We start from the raw sequence: 17128 nt of genomic DNA on the forward strand, positions 1-17128 counted from the left end.
AGACAGTGCTTGGCATAAATTAGATTGATCAGTGTATTGTTAGTTTTACTTTGAAGGATTTTTTTTTTTTTTTTTTTTTTTATAAAATGTTGTGCTTTTCAATCTAGTCCATCATCTCTTCTCCAGTGTGAGTAAACCGAGGCTGCCTGTACGACGTGAACGTATTAAAGCTACATTTCTTTAAAAATGTCTGTCTACAAGTACTTGTTCAGCCACACAACACAATGGCACTGGAGTCAAAGAGCTAGTTGTTAGGTAATACCATACTGGCTTGTCTTGATGGGCCACAGACAAATATTTATCCAGAATTCCTTGCTGGTATAGGGCCATTGTTAGCTGATAGTTATCAAAACAATGAAGCAATTAAGAGCATTTCTTTGTTAGTTATAACTATGGCTTCTTTTGTTTTTGCAAAGAAAAACTCTTCCAGAATTAAACAAATTTTTAATATGTGATATTACAGTACAGTTGTGTGATACAACAGTGGGGCAAAATTAGTAAAATTTTACTTGTCATTCTTGTATTTTTACCTGCAGTGAACATTTATATCACTATTATGCCAAAATAAAAGCTATTGATGTAATTGCAAAAGGGGCAAATATGTTTCAGCTTTTGATGGATGAAATTATCATTGTTTTAAGTGTCAGCACCAACGTGGTACCGGACATCAACCAAATTCCCACTGATCATACCGTGAGTAATGACTGCACACATCCCCATAAGTGTGTATGTCCCATGAACTAAACTGATATGGACATTCCACTGCAGTCAGAGGTCACTGAATAAAGTTACTTCCAGTGGATTCAATTATGTGTTGATGAGAATATCATCTTTGAGTGGATGTTGCAGGTGGTGCTGCACTGAAATCTCTCTGAATGCTTCCTGAAGGCCAGCAAGGAAAGCACTGATCATTCCTGTCCCCTCTGCTGTTTCACAACAGACTGCAGCCATGATGGACAGCACTCTGAGTACAACATGTGGGTTTTAGATTAAAACATCCCCAGCAGTAATACTTTTAATAATACAGGTAAGTAGCCACACATTACTTCTCTTAAAGAGATAAAAATTGTGGTGTGTATAACAAATTCTTAGCATCACATTCTTTAAATAAAATCACCCATCTGAGGCACCTGCTGCTAAACTTAGCATGAATGGGACCTTGACACTTTTACCATCATTTAACACCAAAGTTTTAATACTTTGTAACTGTTCATTCTATGACTCCAAGCCCAAGTGTGATGAGGGACTTGAAAGGCATAAATCCCTTTAAAGTTCTGATACTAAATGCATTACTTTTACATTTTTTTCTTTGCATAACACAATCTGTTCCTATCGATTGTCTATAAGAAATGAAACCCTTAAGCATAATATTCCTCCATCTTTAAAAACATACATACAGATTGTTACATGTTTTCATGAAAGGTATAGAACCCTGCTTTAAACCCTAACACTGAGGGACTTTTTGCACCCAAAGATGTACATATAGCACCTCTAATCTGTCCACGCAGGGCTGCAGCACTTTGAAGAAAGGCCTGTGATATGAACACATACAATAGCTGATTTGATATTTAGTAATGACACATGATCAGTCTTCCATGTTGAATACATTTTCATTACACCTCCCCATCTCATAGGTTCAATGCTGCTTAGTGAACCTCAGTCTTCCTGTAAAACCACAGACCTGACCAAGGAGAACTGTGCTTGTAAAAATATGTGCACCAGCATGTGTGTATATGCACACAAAAGAGAGAGATAAAGATGGTTGTCCAAACACGCAAAGAGCAAGACACACAGCAGCTGCTAGCTGCCCTTCACTCAGGCATTCAGCAGATCCTCTTCACTGCGGCCAATGGCATCCGGATTGGACAGAGGATCCAGGTCAGCAAAGAGGCTGAACCAGGCAGACATGTCCCGAGTTGAGAACCTGGGAGCTGAAAACAACATACATAAGGTGAGGATGGGAGCTCAAGGACAGCTGCTTAATACTGCTGAGATCCCCAACATGAAGTGGTCCAGGGAACAGCAACACTTACATTCAGGTCTCACTGAGTGTTGAAAGAATCTGTTGTCAGCGGATGCCTTGTCACTAATAACCAATGCATGAGTTCACCACAAAAAAAAAAAAACTACTCATTGGAAACGTACCAATTCCACTGTACTGCCTCGCCTCTAGAAGAGCAGGGCTTATTCAATCACAGTTCCCAACATGAGACAAAGGATAAATCTTCTCATACGCAAAAGTATCAGCCCTTGGGATGTCCTCACCATTAGCTGTTTGGGTCTTGGGTCCACTTGCATTCTGAGAGGCCTGACCTTTAGGCTGTGGGGGCTGCATGGGTGGGGCCTGGAACATGGGTGGAGTTGCCCAGCCTACAGCAATTCAGAAAGGAAACGAACAGAACTATATGACCCAGGACAGGACTTCATGAGTCCAAATGGAACAGCAAGCTCCTCCTACCCACAGGGGGCACACTAACAGACACACCGACCTGTGGAGCTGAGGCTCTGGTCCAGTAGCTGAGAGGGCAGGAAACCGGTTGGACTAGAAGGCTGGGAGTGGGAGAGGACTGGAGCGCCAGCAGGTGCAGCTGGAGTATAAGCAGCCGTGGGTTCCAAGCTGTCGAAGACATCCTGCCACTGGGGGCTGAACTCATCCGCTCCTATAGACCCTGGACTCAGCAACTCCTTCAAAAAGGACAGGTCTCCAGTATCATGACCCACCTCAGGGTCCTGCTGCTGGCTCTCAGAGAGCAGGTCTCTGATCCCTGCATGCAGGAAGAGCACACAGGATGACAACACATCAAGGGAAAACCAGAGTTAAAAGCAACACTGACACAGAGAAAAACATAATAAACCACAACCTTCCACAAGTAATACACAGTGACACACAGATACAGAAGAGGGGAAAAAAATAGCAGTCCTGGAAGAGGAGCAAAAGGTCCTCTTAAAGAGAGGAGAGGAAGGTCCTTGGACCAGGAGTTCTGCAAAACTAAAAAACTTCATTAGATGGAAATTCAAGGGAAACTGAAAAGGGAATCAACTGATCCTTAAACATATGCTGATTTTGAAGAAACTAGCTGGTGCAGAACCTTAAAGTGAAGTGTGAAAAGAGCCAAGCAAAGCAAAAAAAGAAAACAAACCCACAAGACAGATCAGATTAAAACCTTTCTGAGGAGTAAAGCCCCCCTAGCACTCAAATCAACAGCCTTCTGCTTAAAAGTCTTGTCCTTATTCACCATGCTGCCTACCACCCCTCATTCTGAACCTGACTTGCACAGTGCAAGGCTGAAGACTTATAAAGTGCTGTAGCCAGTGAAGAAAAGGAAAGAAGGAGCAGGGATGTGAAAGTCTCCCAGGTGGATAGAGCTTCTGACATGTTTACCAAGATCCAGATATGCAGAAGAACTGAACTCTGGGGCTTCCCTGGCTGAGAGGAGGCAGCCACCAGGGGGCGCTATGGTTTCAGCAGGGGCACTGGGATGGCAAGACTGCGCGGACTGGGGCACAAGGGACGTCAGGAGGAGGAGGCTGCGCGTGCTGCCCGTGCTCAGGGGACCAGTTAGCTCACACAGTACTGGATCACAGAGGACTTCACATCAACCCCAGACAAACAAAGGTTGCCATGCAAATACATGCAGCACACTGCAGTCACAAATTTTCACCATGTGGTTCTCACTATTCACACATGTGTTCTGGCGGGTCTCAGCATTCAGTCAAAAATATAGAGCAAATGGCACATTCTGGATTTTTCTGGACAACCATTTACATATGGTGTCATGTATAACTTTGGCTAAACCTGTACATAAAAGCAGCAAAAATTTGTATTTTCGCTGAGATGTATGTCGCTTTGGTGTAAAGCGTCTGCTAAATGAATAAATGTAAAAACTGGACTATCTACAGCTTTCTGTTAGACTTTTACTATATGTACATTCACAAACAGGTCTGTCTACTGGGCATCGTTCTCTTAGGGCAAAACGTCTCCCCTCTACATTCAGTAATGCCAAACAAACAAGCATAATCAGACAATTCACAGATGCCCCACACAGAAGTTCTCTTTGAAACAGCAGCTGTGTTTGGAGTTCAAGTGATGTCAGGGGGGAGAAAAAAAAAAAACACACCAGAGTCCAGACTGGCACATAGGGAGCTCCCACTGTCCTTCTCCTGGCCATCAGCACTGGAGGCAGCAACTACAGGACAGAGCACAGGGGTATAAGGGACTGGAGAACTCATCACTGAGACAGGTGTCCTGCTCCCATTTCTCACAGGTAGAGAAAACTGTGGTCAAGATCAGGTTGCTTTTCCCCCAGGCTGATGCAGCATGTTGCAGATGCTGCTAAATGCACAGCATCACAGCAGCAGTAACCAGGATTATACAGTATTGGCACCATCACTTTTCAAACTTTGTGCTCAGTGTATAAAGTTTTGCTTTGTGTGGACTATGGGACAAGTGGTTCTGAAAATGTGTGTGTGTGTGGACTAAAAGAGCAGACCACATACAACCTCATCCATGATAGATTAGTAGTTTGGCAGCATCTCAACCCAAGTCTGAGTCAGTCCTACAGCTTGGATACACTTGGCCTGGTCCTCAGCTGGCTCAGATTACACTAAGTGGAAAACAATCCTAGGAGCTCATGGCTGAGGTACAACCAAGTGGTTTTTACCACCATATTACTGAGAGTGTATCAGAAGGGTCACTGCACTGCACTGCACTGCAGAACAAACACAGCCATCATGACACTGTAAATATGTGAGCTTTTAAGATGTTGAATGCATATATTCCAGTCCAGTACATACCAGCCTCAGCATTGGAGTCACCTGCCTTCTCTTCTTCCAGGGAGATCAACCTAGAAAACCCAAAAACAAGAGGTAAAAATGACTAAATTAGCAGCTTCTACACCCAAATAAACCATGTCAGGAAGGGAAAATAAGTGATACAGGTGACATGCAGGAGTTAAATGGCTGCTCACTTATCTGCTTGTGTCTGGATAGCACCCTCCTTCCTGTCCTGGACACGCTCTCCTTCAGCCAGCTGCTCAAGGGGGTCTCGCAGATCCTACCAGGGATCAAGACCTAGTCACGGAGCGGAAACCCAAACCGCAAGAAGAGAACGCAGAGCAGTCTTTCACGTAACCACCTGTCCGCAAGACAGTCTGCGATAACTTAGCCATGAGCACAAACATATGGGAGGGATGGCCAGTGCGATGACTTCCAGTTCACACAGGGTGGATGTGTCACAAGGCTTCTCCTACTGGCACCTTGAGAGTGGTGAACTGGTACTGCACGTGACCCTGGAAGGCCTCCTGGATCTCAGACATCATCTGAGCCGTCTTCTCCCAGAAATGCAGCAGGGTGGTCTGATGGTAGCAGCACAGAGTAACAAGAACGAGAGGAAAGGGATTAGGGACAATGACTTAATGAGGTCAAGAGCAATTTGAAGACCACTCAGCATTCACTGGAGCCAGGCTCACTAGCACCATCCCCAGGTTTGTTTTGGAAGTCCAAGTGAGCATGAAGGAGACAGACCTGGTAAGTACCCAGCGAGTGGGACAGCATGTTGCAGCGGCTGGCTCCCAGCATGTCCACCTTCTGGCACACGTCATTCTTTAGCTTGTCAAACTGCACCTTGGTGCTCCTCACCTGTGCCTGAACCTGGAGACAGAGAAAAAGGTGGCAGTGTTACACAGTTTAGTAGGACATGTCAACATGACATCAAATTCCACACACATGCCACTCTAGTGCAGCAATAAAAATTTGCTACTGGCACTTCACAACATTTTATAGAATTTTTCTATATGACTACAGTCCTCCAGAACAGTAAAACCTCAAGGGAACAGAGGCCTGAAGACAGGGGATCCAGTGAGGAAGAAGGTGGTGTGAAACCATGACCTCTTCAACACCTCTGTTCTCCTCAATCCCTTTAAAGCCGCTCACCTTGCGGAACTTCTCCAGCTGTTTGTAGGTGTCAGGGTCGAGTTCCTGTGACACGTCCTTCATCCAGAGCAGAGCCCCCCGGTACTCGGTGCGGGCTGTTTCCATGCGGCTCACTGTCTGCAGGCTGTCTGCGATGGCACGTCGTCGGAATGTCTCCACCTCCTGCTCCATCCGCCGCAGGGGTGGGCAGAGCGCTAGCCTGGAGAGAGAGAGACCACCAGGCCAATGTTACAACATGAGGGCGTAAGGACATGTCCAAAAATACTAGCACTGAAACACACGAAGGCAGGAGAAGTGAAAAGCAGGAAAGCAATAGAGCAGAGGTCCCCAAACTGAGCCAATGCACACGTAAATACAGCCAAACAATGGACATTCTGAAAACCAAAAACAAACCATTTATTTGGCTGCTGCCTTAGTCCAACGCAACTTACAATGTTAAGTCATTTACACTGATTTACCCATTTGTACAGCTGAGCACCAGTGACACTAGGGAGCTTTACCTCATTTTGGCTGAGGCACACAGTGCTTTGCTGGTGGCATCCATCATGCTGCCTGCTTTGGTTCGGTTGTGTTCAGCCTGGAAGCGCAGGAAGAGCCCCAGCTGGTTCTCCTCCTGGGACAAGCCTGCAAGGAAAGTGTAATTCAACGTACAGGAAAGATAATGCAGGTACTGAGCTATGTCATTATACAGTACAGTATGTGTTTAGCATGAGAAAAGCATGTGGTAATTAATGTAAGCACTAATGCAAAATTCAGAGACAATGTCCAAGCTCTCCTATTTATACTTTTCTTTCTTTTTATACTTTCAGAGTAACACTTCAGTATTTTCTATGATCCAGGATGCCAATCTTTGCCAGGGGTGGAATACTCACTTGTTATTCGTTGCTGGTACTTTTCAATCACCTTCAGAAGCTCCGTACATGTAATCTGCACTGACCGGAAGAACTGCAGAGAGAAGAGAGCTCGTCACCGCTCAGGTTCCCCAGGCTACCGCGGGCGGACTCGGGGGAACAGCAGAAACGTTTCCCTTCCCCCCGTGCAGGGGTTTCAAATACTCACCTCCCTCCCCACCTCACTCTGAACACAATCACCACACAACAAAAGGAAGAGACCTGTGGTGCTGCCATAGCAACAGCCTAAATGAATCCGTAGCACTTTTACACAGACAAGATATGAGTTCTGTGAATCTAATGTCACGTACAGTAACCCATCTGTCCTAGGAAAAAAAAAAAAATTAAATATGTCTAGACTGTATGATTCATCACACCATGATTAAAGTGACAGAAGGAAGAACATCTTGACACCAGGAGAAATATTCTCAACTGTCATTAGTCCCAGTAAAAGTAACGCTACCCATTTATTTATGTTCGTCCTAACCAAAGCCTCAATACCCTGTACACAACTGAAATATGAAGACTTGCACAGCTGAGGGAACAATAAAACAGCAGCTGTTCCAGCAAAGAATACTATTTTTAGTCTCACTGAAATTCATTTAGCTGATGCTTTTCTCCAAAGCAACTTACAATGTTAAGCTACCTACAATTATTTATTTGTAGGTCAATTAACAATTATCTACCTATTTATACAGGTGAGAAATTTTACCACAGCAATTTAGGGCAAGTACCTTGCTCAAGGGTACTACAGCTGCAAGTGGGATTTGAAACTGCAACCTATGGATCCAAAGGCAGCAACTGTAACCACTGCACTACCAGGTGCACGTGACTAAAAACAGATGAGCGCTTTCCACTGTTTATTCAATTGCCCTGTGTTACATCTTACAAAAGAGCCACCAACCAATTTAGAACACTACAGGTGGCATTACTATGCCTAAAGGCACGGTGAAATAAAAGGTGTTATATGAGCGCAGGAGACGCCACAAATGACTCTCCCTCAGGATCGCAAAGGTTAGAGGAAAGAGAGTGCACGGCTGAGGTCATGCGACCCTGCAGCTACTCTGGAAGCAGAGTTCAAGAACCTCACTGTATGGGCTCTCGGGCCTGCGTTTCCAAAGGCATCGCAACACAGCACACCACACGTACGCCCCCAAGGTCGGTGCCGGTAAGACAGGGCAGGACGGGACGGCGGACAGATCTGTGCAGAGAAAAAGGCTACGGGGGATTTCTTTGGATTTCAGAGCCGACATGTATGCGAAAACCTGTGGAAATTGCCTTCCACCAGTGCCTGTGCTCACACCACAACACAGCTTGGCTCCTTCCAAGTGACATGTCTGAAAATATGCAAAACTGGAATAAACCATGCAAGGCACTTCTCAGTAACTGCATCGCCGAGGCAGACACAGAGGGAGCCGGGTTCCTCTCAATGAAATTCCGCTTTAGATCAGCTCAGAATAAAAAAAGTACACCTCACTAAAGCTTCTTCCAGTTACGGGAATGTATCCATGCTGACGTATGGATGAGTGACCCAGTGTAAGTAGTGTATCTAGCAGTGCAAGTCACCGCGGTGAATAAGGTGTGTGGGCTGGTAACGCTACATAGTGTTCATCGGAAGTCGCTTTGGAGAAAAGCGTACTGATTTAAATGTCATCGACATCAGTTTCTTAGAATGAAATGCTTTGGCGCAACAACGCCAGTCACAGCCACATCCAGAACGACTCGTGTCCGCCAAGCCGAGAGACACTCCGAACTCGTCTTTGCAAAAACACGATAAGGGAGGAGGGCCGCCCCACGCACCTCCAGCTTGGCGTCCAGGTCCGCGTCGGACGCGACCACGTATTCGTCCTCCTTCTTGCCCGTGGCCTTGATCAGAACCTGCTTCGTCTTCCAGAACTTCTTCTGCATGCGTGCCATGACCGAGCTGTCCTCACCCAGGACCTCCCTCCCTCCCAGCAGGTCGCCGGAGAGCCTGAAAGGCGAGGGGGACAACATCGCCAATGACAGAGGACGGCGTGGGCCCGACCCGCTGAAAGAAAGAGGTTCCCCCGCCATTACGTACCCGTAGCCGTCCATGTCCACAGCCGCTGCGTGTCGCTTCTGTGTGGGACAAACAACACACACGTCACCTGTGATGGAAACACACTCACTTTTTTACTTCAGGATCACTATGTCATTTACTACATTGCCTATATCATATCTTTAAAACTCCAGCTTGTTTACTTTATTACTCATAAGCCGAATTCTGGTTTCGTGTTTACAATAAATAATTAACCCTAATGCATGTAAAAACGCTAGGAAACCGACAGTAACAAGTGGAACATTTCAGAAACGTCTGTTATAGCAGTCACTTGTCAAGGAAGAGAGTTGAAAAGAGATGATGAACGGAAAGTCGGTTTTGTCAGGAGTTCAGTACTGACTGTTAGTGACATGTTTCAATCAATGGAGACACATGATACACAAGCGACGTGCCCACCCAGCAGAGGAACACGGAAAAAAAAAAAACCCCTGTCGATAGTTACACGGAGAAGAAGGGTTCTTGTCTTTATCCCGCGCGACAAACGGCTGGACACGAGCTCAGCTGTGCGCACCGCGCGCTCTCCGGATGGAGCAGCACGGACTAGGACTCCTAGAGGAGGAGGAGGGAGAGAGAGAGGACAGGCTGTGCCTGTGAGAAACAGCGAGACAGCAGAGCGCTCACCACACGGCTGGCCGGCGAAACACACCCGGCTCTAACAAATGGACGCGCTTCTCGTCGTTCTTTTAACAACCACTCTTGTGCAATAATGCGCTTCACCTCCAGGACGTTACCTTCGCTTCGTGCGAGGAACACAGCTGATGCGCCTCGCCTCCTCCATCCAGTATTTCAGTAACGCTGAAAGGCCAGGATGTAGAAGGGCGCCGGTCCTCCGTGCCGCCTGGGGGCGCTACAGTGGCACCTGAACGCACAAGGTGCAGCTGGAAGACACGCTGAGCTGCGTTGAGGGCGTAACTACTCTGAGATGTGTTTTCATTACGCTTCGACATAATAACAATAATTGTAAGCAGTTGTTAAGTCCAAACTGCTAATAATGCCTTAGCATGGCAAGTCCTGTATTAGTAACAGGTAAGATATAAAATGCAAGAAAAATACTAGAGAAGACAAACTTGATGACAAATTTAAGTTTTTATTACAAAATTACAAGGGATACACGTGTGAATAAAATCATTTAAATAAACAAAATCAGGACTTAATAGATTTTTAAACGTAAATTTGACAAAACAGATCTAAATACATTTAAAGAGTCCATAAATTAAAAACCTATTAAACTACTATGCAAGCCAAACGTAAAAGCCAGCATGACAAGAAGATGAAGATTTGTCGTGTTTCAACAAATTAATGATTTTATGAGCACATATGAAAGAAACATAGTATAGTTTCACATTTTAGAACAGAAATGCCATACTGAAAGTGATTATTTTAAGTGCTACACAGTATGTTATGTTGTGGAAATCTTTTGACCCTCTAAATTCTGGAATGTAGTCGTAATGCTGAAAGCAGCAATGTAAAATATAAAAAAAATTTTAGTCATTTCTCATTGCTGGTTACATTGCTACTGTTGATACAATACTAATGCAAACATAGCAGACTAAAAATATGCATTATTAAAACACATTCATTACATTATTACTGCAACCCAATGATAGTGGCCTGCGAGTGTCAAAACTCATTGGTTTCCTGGCGTAACACCAATTTTCGCGTTGCGTTCAGTGTCCAATATGGCAGCAGCAAATGGCGAGTAGAACCCGGATAAAAACAAAAGTTGGGTAGATGTTTGTGAAAGGACGGTGGCCCCCGAGTGTCAAAAGTCGTTGGTTGTCTTTGTATAGACGCTTTTCGCGTTTCGCTTCCTGTCAAGCATGGCGGGAGCGAACAGCCAGTAGAGTGGCGGCCGGACGAAGACGAGGTTGAGTAGACTCGTTCTGGATTTTCGTTCCTTCCTCTGTTTGTCTGCAGTCGCGCGCCGCGCACAGGGAGCCGTTTAAAGGGCCAGAATCGGACGGGCCGTTTGCTCGAGTTTCACCGTGTCATTCGCATCGTCTTCTGACTTTCTTTGTCACCGAGTCTCTGCTCCTTAAGTTATTGTAAAATCCAACATGGCGTTGTCACGAATGTTCTTTTTTTTTTAAAAAAAAAAAAAAAAAAAAAACTGTCTAAAATAAATTGCGAGGTTTCACCTCGAATTGAGTGTAATAATTTACATAAAATTAGCATCCCAGTCTGGCCTCGACTCGGGCACGGCTCGTTAGATATAAAATAGATTAAATAAACACATTCATCCTCACAATATGCTAAGTTTCAGCCGAGCTCATCTTACCTGCACACACATTAAAAGTAATATTGAAATAAATTGCATATTTGGTTGATGGTATATATATATATATATATATCATTATTATATAAAAATTGTTCATATACAAGCACTCTCCTTAGTGCCCTGTTGCGAAGATTATCAAATTAATCACTTTTTCCATTTTAATGTATGTGCATTTTTCTACTACTTACAGTATTAGTGGTTTATTATTGTACGATTGTCTCGATTAAGGATCCAAGCAAATAAAAATAGTCCAGGAAACTGCTGCTTGTTGAGAAAAGGATAAAGTGTAGAGAATGACCAAGTTTTCCGATTCTCTACAGTTTATCCCTTTCTTATGGATCGCGGAGTTAAGGCACCACGTACGTGTTGCGTATTTTCTGGACGTGTACGCAAATGCTCAGACGCGCGTGCGACTGAAGAGGCCCTTGTGTCGCTCAAGTGTGCAGGACATGGATGAGCAAGTGGATGGCGTGGAGCGTGTGACAGAGACCCCGAGCCACCCGGACACCCACATCTTCAAGGCAGAGGACAATGTGCAGGAGAACAGGAAGGTCACTACTGCTACCTGTCTTTTCTCACGAAGCACCGAGTACAGAGCTGTGATTCTTGGTGCTTCGGGATGAGTTTGACAGACTTTCGAAGTGTAAAAATGAACAGAATTACCGAGTTAAAACTCATATCACTTGGGAATGCTGAAAGCAGACCTGTAGGGTAATGCATCTTTTGAGTCTTGGGATGAGCTCCATGTTTGCAATCTAAGGTGTCACTTCTGCTGTAAATGTTGTTGCAAGACAGATGCCTGCTGAGGGAACTCTTGACTCACAGGAACATCCAGTCGCCATGCTGGTTGCGGATGACTCCCAGCACGGCCAGAACCCGTCTGAACCTGGAGATCGGAGCAGCCGGTCGGAGCAGTTGATCATCTTCGATCAGAATGGTCAGGCTCTTCAGTGTGATCGCATGGTGAGAATTCTACATTACATGACCGCCCCCGGCATCACAGTTTAGAACCTGTGCTTCTGTGCTGAATTTTTCTTTTTTGCTTTACTGGAGTCTTCCTTTCCCCAGGTGATTGTAACAGGGCAGTCAGAGGGTGAATTATATGTCCTTCCATCAAGTCATTTGGGCAGGGCACAAGTGTTGCTTCCTCAAGGGGGACTGTTGGATATCGCTGACTCGACAGGTACTGGTCACGCTTTGGTTTGCCTCCTGCACAGCTTCTCTTTCATCCCCAGTGGTTTTAGTTTGCCCCTCCGCAGACATTCTCTGTGAGTGATGGAGAAGACCTCAGCCCACAGCCTTTGGGATTCTGCTCCCCTCCTTCACTGTGTTTCAGGTCCCTGCGAGGAGAAGACAGTCCATGAAGAGCTCCAGACCGTCACCATGACGGCAATCGCCAACAGCACACCCGGACTAACTGTGGTGACACCACCCCCAGGCGCGCCCACAGAAGCAGCAGAAAAGTTAGCATTCATTAAGATAAGATGATTTTTTTCAGCTGCAGTTGGGACTGAACTTCATTGTCTTTTGCTTCCAAATATGTATTAGTTTTTCCAAAAAAAGTTCCCCATGGACCTGTAGCTATTTGAAACAGTAGAAATTCCAGTAAACAAATACATGTAGGGTTTTTTGCTTTATTATTTTGGAGGTGGTTATTTCCATGAGAGAGGACTCTGAGAAAACTATCTCATTTAGCTCTCCAGACTGCTTCACAGAGCCCCTACAGCCTCTGCCACCCAGTGCTCCCAGTTGGGCTCATAGACTGCACAACTGTGAGGTCAGTTGGCTCAAATATCTCACGCACAAAAATTCACACATGGAATTGCGTGCACATGCACACACACATATACGTATATAAATGACTAATCCTAGGCATCCTTGCTAACCTGCCTTGTCTTACCACTTTGTTGGAGCAGAAGATCGGGGAGTCGTATCGGGGTTTCTGCACCACAGAGACTGAGCTGGAGGCTGTGCTGATGCTTCACAAGCAGGAAACCCACAGTGTGTTTGGGACCCGTCAGTCTCCATCCCCTGCCAAGCCTGCTACACGCCTCATGTGGAAATCGCAATACGTGCCATATGATGGGATCCCCTTTGTTAATGCAGGTAAGCCAGTGGTAACCAGACGTGACAGGTGCATCAAGTGTGTTCTTCATCAAGGCTGTTTCCAGGGGTCCAAGGGATGAACTTGTGACCATCGAGTCTCACCTTAGTAGCCTGTCACTGTAGGCCTTAATTCTTGGCTATCACCATGGGTAATGCTTAACTTGAAATGTACATTAATTTTGTATTGGGATGTTGGTGTCAATTAATTTCCACATCTGTCATTTCAGGCAGCAGGGCCATCGTTATGGAGTGCCAGTTTGGACCTCGACGGAAGGGCCTCCAGCCTAAGAAGGTGACTGAGCAGGAAAACAGCCAGAATCCTCAGTACAAGGCTACTTGCCCTGCCAGGTATGTTTCACACAGAGCATCCCCGTTGCAGTCTGCAGAATCCACAACCTGGATGTGCAGATACATCCTGCATAACATCCGCAGGATCCGTCCTTACCTCACAAGACTCTGGCCAACTACTACTCCAGGCCATGGTGACATCCCATCTGGACTACTGCAACTCTCTCCTGTCTGGCCTTCCCGCTACTGCCATCAAACCTCTACAGCTGATACAGAATGCTGCTGCACGAGTTGTGTTTGACTTGCCGAAGCGTTCGCACGTACCTCCTCTACTCGTTTCTCTGCACTGGCTTCCTATAGCTGCCCGGATCAAATTTAAGACCCTGGTTATAGCCTACAAATGCATCAGTAGAACTGCTCCCAGCTATCCACAAGACTCGATCAACCGCTACACCCCAACCAGACCGCTACGCTCTTCCACATCTGCTTGCTTGGTGGTCCTGCGCACGAAAGGTAAAGCACGGAGGTTCTCGGTTCTGGCTCCGTTGCGGTGGAACGACCTCCCCCTCTCACTCAGAACCGCTGAAACTCTGACCACATTTAAAAAGGGTCTGAAAACACACTTCTTCCAGACTCACTTTGCCCATGATGTCTTAAGTTCATGTTAAGGTATAAATGTTCATGCACCGTAACTTTAAGTTCATGTCCAGATAAGCCTTCTAACAACTACTCCTGTGATGTATGTAAATGTTCGTATCTCAAAAAAAAATTAGTAGGAAGGTGATCAGGAATCGTCGATATTCTGAGTTTTATGCAGCTACTCGTGTGATGAACATTGGTGCATATGGTGGAAAGAAACTGTACTTAATCACTCATCTGCAACTATGTTTCTCTTTCTCCTAATGTAATGCACAAATTGTATTTTCTGTGAGATGTACATCGCTTTGGAGAAAACGTAATCCAAAAAGGATCAGCGATCTCTAAATCTTTTCTTTTTAATAAGTGCTGGGAAGATTTCCAACACCTCTCTCAAACATTTGTAAATAATGTTGTCCTTTCCAGATACGTGCCTAATAATGAAATCTAATACCGATTTTCTTATTGCAGGATTTACATTAAAAAGGTGCGGAAATTTCCAGAATACAGTGTGCCTACAGACCCAAAGGTGGACAAGAAAGTGGTCCGTCAGGAGCAGGAGAAAGCCTTCTTCAACTTGAAGAAGAGTTTATGGGATGCAGGTGGAGTCCTACGGTATATGATCCCAGATTTCCTCTGGATTGACAAGCATATATTTATTTACATGTGCTGTTTCATGATCTAACCTCTGAAGGTTAACTGTGCCACCAGGTATTATGTCCAACTGCCAACACAGAAAGCCCATCTCTACCATGATGTGGACCCACCTCTCCTGCCCCCATCTCCTGTCCAATTGCCCCTGCCAAACAAGGAGGAGCTTCTAGAGAACAAGAATGACAGGATGGCGAGGGAAGGGGTTGACACAGAGCAGGCAGAGGATGGAAGCTGCGTGCCCTCTCGTTTGCATCCTCGCGTGGCAGAGAAAATCTGTGAGCTGGTAGCACAAGGCCACAGTCAGGTGTACACAGTTCGCAAGCAGCTTAGGTCAGTGTCAGATAAATTATTTCAGTCTTGGGAGTAAAAAGGCAAGATGTAGCAGTCAGTAGTACATCCTTCATCTTTGCAGGAAGTTTGTGGAGCGAGAGATGTTCAAGTCGGATGAGGTCCCCGAGAGGCACAACCTCTGCTATTTCCCCACGGTGAACGATATTAAGAACCACATTCATGAGGCTCAGAAGGCACTGCAGCAGAACAGGGCAGACCTTGGAGTTTCAGCCACAGACACACAGGTGACATTTTCTAGTTCTTTTGGCCTTTTCAAGAACAAATTGCCTTTTTCTTGAGCTTAGATGTTGATCCTTGAATAGATTTGTAACCATGTTTTCAGCTTGTTCTCCTGTTGTTCCTCAGTGGACAACAGATGCCGAAAACCCCTTGACCGAGACTGTGACCCTTACCCTGACTCAGACCCCTGGGCCGGTAGAAGGTAAATTTTATGTATTTCTGCTTAGTACCACAGTTAATCAAGCACATGTGTAAGACTAACAAACTTGTGTTTATATGTGAGACAGTGGCTCAGAAGACTGGGGTTCTGGAGGGGACTGAAACCATGTCCCCAGAGGCAGTCCAGCTCTTCAGCTCCCTCACTGCCATACAGCCCAAGATCTTTGCACAACTGCGAGTGAGTTGCCTGTACCACACAATTGTCAGAGCCAAGTATTCTCCTAATGTGTTTACTAGTGATAGGTTGATTATTACTGCCATTACAAATCTGTTTCTTGAATCCTTGATTACTACCATGCTCCGGTTCTGACAGGGTATCCAGCTCCAGCCAGTCCTGTGCCCAGGTGAAGGACTTCCCCCTCAGCCACCAGTAGCCCTGTCCTGTTCTGGTCCAGAACTTCTGGACCCATCCAACCAGAACCAATTTCTCCAGCCTAGCGCCTCCTTGGTAGAGGGTATTTCCCTAACAGACAGCTCTGGGCTGCTGGGCATGGGGCAGCTTGTCAGTGTATCAGTTTTGGGGGATGGCCCCTCTGACAGCAGGGTGCAGCAAATTCTTCTGGGAGATGCACAGACCATCCCTGTGCAAATTGTGGAGGCAGCTGATATCGGTGAGACTAGTTTCATTCTACAGCATCACACTAAAACAGGTAGAGATGACAAATTGGTCCCCCGTAGCTCTCACAAAGAACTATACCAGTATTGTACCACCCACTTCAAATACCAAAGAAATAACCACAGTTACATGAGCACATTGCTTTCAAGTAAAGGAAGTCTTACTCAGCTGTGGAGTGGAGGCCAACTTTCACACTATTACTTTCTTTCAGCAGGAAACAGTCCAGGGGAGCAGATCAAGTGCAACAGGATTTACCCTCCAGCACCTTCTGGGGACTGAAAAACAAGGACCAGTGGTGTGCAGATACAGGACTGGGTTATTCCAGCATGTACACATGTGGGCCATTTCAGTCTTTTATGGCGTAAGGACCATGGAGGAGACCAAGTTCTCAGGACAAACTTTGGGATCCGCTGGGGGCAGGTACCCAAGTTGAATCTTCACTGGGTTTGTGCTGAGGTACATGGAAAGTGTGGATTTATGAAATAAATCCAGCAGCACTATGCAAAGCATATGCTTCTTCATAATGTTTCTGACATCTGAGGACAAGGCTTGCTAGCCACACATTGTTTACTCAATTTCTTTGGATATGTTCTGTCACGTTTCAACTGAAACTGGTTTCAATACACAGTAGATTATCTAGTAGACTGGTACAACAAGCAGCTCAAGGGAAAGTGCATCCCTTTCAAATGGATCTGATTTAACAAAATTAAGTACTTAATGCTGCATCTGTAAATTTTGGGCTATAGGAGAGACATCACCAGTTTTGACAAGATTTTTGGTCCTGACATTGCAGAACAATCAAGCATTTAAAGCTACAAAAGCAGACATTTAATCTCATCATGTCAAGAGCTAAGGAACAA

The 17128-nt window shown here is 45.4% G+C and overlaps 2 protein-coding genes across 10 annotated transcripts; one reads left to right on the forward strand and one right to left on the reverse strand.

Moving 5' to 3' along the window:
• Positions 1 to 58: 58 nt before the first annotated feature.
• Positions 59 to 9714, reverse strand: ical1 (islet cell autoantigen 1-like). 3 transcript variants are annotated; one of them, XM_018729652.2, is made up of 16 exons: positions 9633 to 9714; positions 9344 to 9450; positions 8884 to 8921; positions 8622 to 8793; positions 6804 to 6876; positions 6432 to 6555; positions 5932 to 6130; positions 5524 to 5649; positions 5256 to 5354; positions 4968 to 5053; positions 4795 to 4844; positions 4119 to 4187; positions 3383 to 3574; positions 2490 to 2765; positions 2266 to 2370; positions 59 to 1931 (listed from the first exon to the last, which is right to left on the reverse strand). In XM_018729652.2, exons 3-16 carry the CDS (start codon positions 8895 to 8897, stop codon positions 1816 to 1818), a joined length of 1701 nt encoding a protein of 566 aa, XP_018585168.2. In that variant the 5' UTR covers positions 8898 to 8921; positions 9344 to 9450; positions 9633 to 9714; the 3' UTR covers positions 59 to 1815. The 3 variants fall into 3 exon arrangements, with proteins under 3 accessions (XP_018585168.2, XP_018585167.2, XP_018585169.2); XM_018729651.2 differs by lacking the exon at positions 9344 to 9450 and having other exon boundaries at positions 9523 to 9708; XM_018729653.2 differs by lacking the exons at positions 3383 to 3574; positions 9344 to 9450 and having other exon boundaries at positions 9523 to 9708.
• A 157-nt stretch (positions 9715 to 9871) lies between these two features.
• On the forward strand, positions 9872 to 17044 carry carf (calcium responsive transcription factor). 7 transcript variants are annotated; one of them, XM_018729694.2, is made up of 14 exons: positions 9872 to 9927; positions 11619 to 11730; positions 11975 to 12142; positions 12248 to 12362; positions 12516 to 12642; positions 12875 to 12956; positions 13096 to 13285; positions 13513 to 13633; positions 14681 to 14824; positions 14921 to 15193; positions 15276 to 15438; positions 15560 to 15635; positions 15721 to 15830; positions 15966 to 17044. In XM_018729694.2, exons 2-14 carry the CDS (start codon positions 11629 to 11631, stop codon positions 16545 to 16547), a joined length of 2253 nt encoding a protein of 750 aa, XP_018585210.2. In that variant the 5' UTR covers positions 9872 to 9927; positions 11619 to 11628; the 3' UTR covers positions 16548 to 17044. The 7 variants fall into 7 exon arrangements, with proteins under 7 accessions (XP_018585210.2, XP_018585209.2, XP_018585211.2 ...); XM_018729693.2 differs by lacking the exon at positions 9872 to 9927 and adding an exon at positions 10270 to 10768; XM_018729695.2 differs by lacking the exon at positions 9872 to 9927 and having other exon boundaries at positions 11384 to 11730; positions 15966 to 16263; positions 16480 to 17044.
• The last annotated feature ends 84 nt before the right edge of the window (positions 17045 to 17128 follow it).

The sequence above is a fragment of the Scleropages formosus genome, chromosome 12, assembly GCF_900964775.1.
Source record: "Scleropages formosus chromosome 12, fSclFor1.1, whole genome shotgun sequence".
Classification (NCBI taxonomy): domain Eukaryota; kingdom Metazoa; phylum Chordata; class Actinopteri; order Osteoglossiformes; family Osteoglossidae; genus Scleropages; species Scleropages formosus.

Excerpts from the sequence above, each read along its gene's own strand:
- ical1 (XM_018729652.2), bottom strand. Across the intron at positions 5,355-5,523 it reads ACTCGCTGGGTACTTACCAG|ACCACCCTGCTGCATTTCTG; the intron begins GTCTGTCTCCTT and ends TGCTACCATCAG. Across the intron at positions 2,371-2,489 it reads CCAGAGCCTCAGCTCCACAG|GCTGGGCAACTCCACCCATG; the intron begins GTCGGTGTGTCT and ends GAATTGCTGTAG.
- carf (XM_018729691.2), top strand. The coding sequence starts at position 11,473 with ATGACCAAGTTTTCCGATTCTCTACAGTTTATCCCTTTCTTATGGATC. Across the intron at positions 12,143-12,247 it reads CTCTTCAGTGTGATCGCATG|GTGATTGTAACAGGGCAGTC; the intron begins GTGAGAATTCTA and ends TCCTTTCCCCAG. Across the intron at positions 15,194-15,275 it reads ACAGTTCGCAAGCAGCTTAG|GAAGTTTGTGGAGCGAGAGA; the intron begins GTCAGTGTCAGA and ends TCATCTTTGCAG.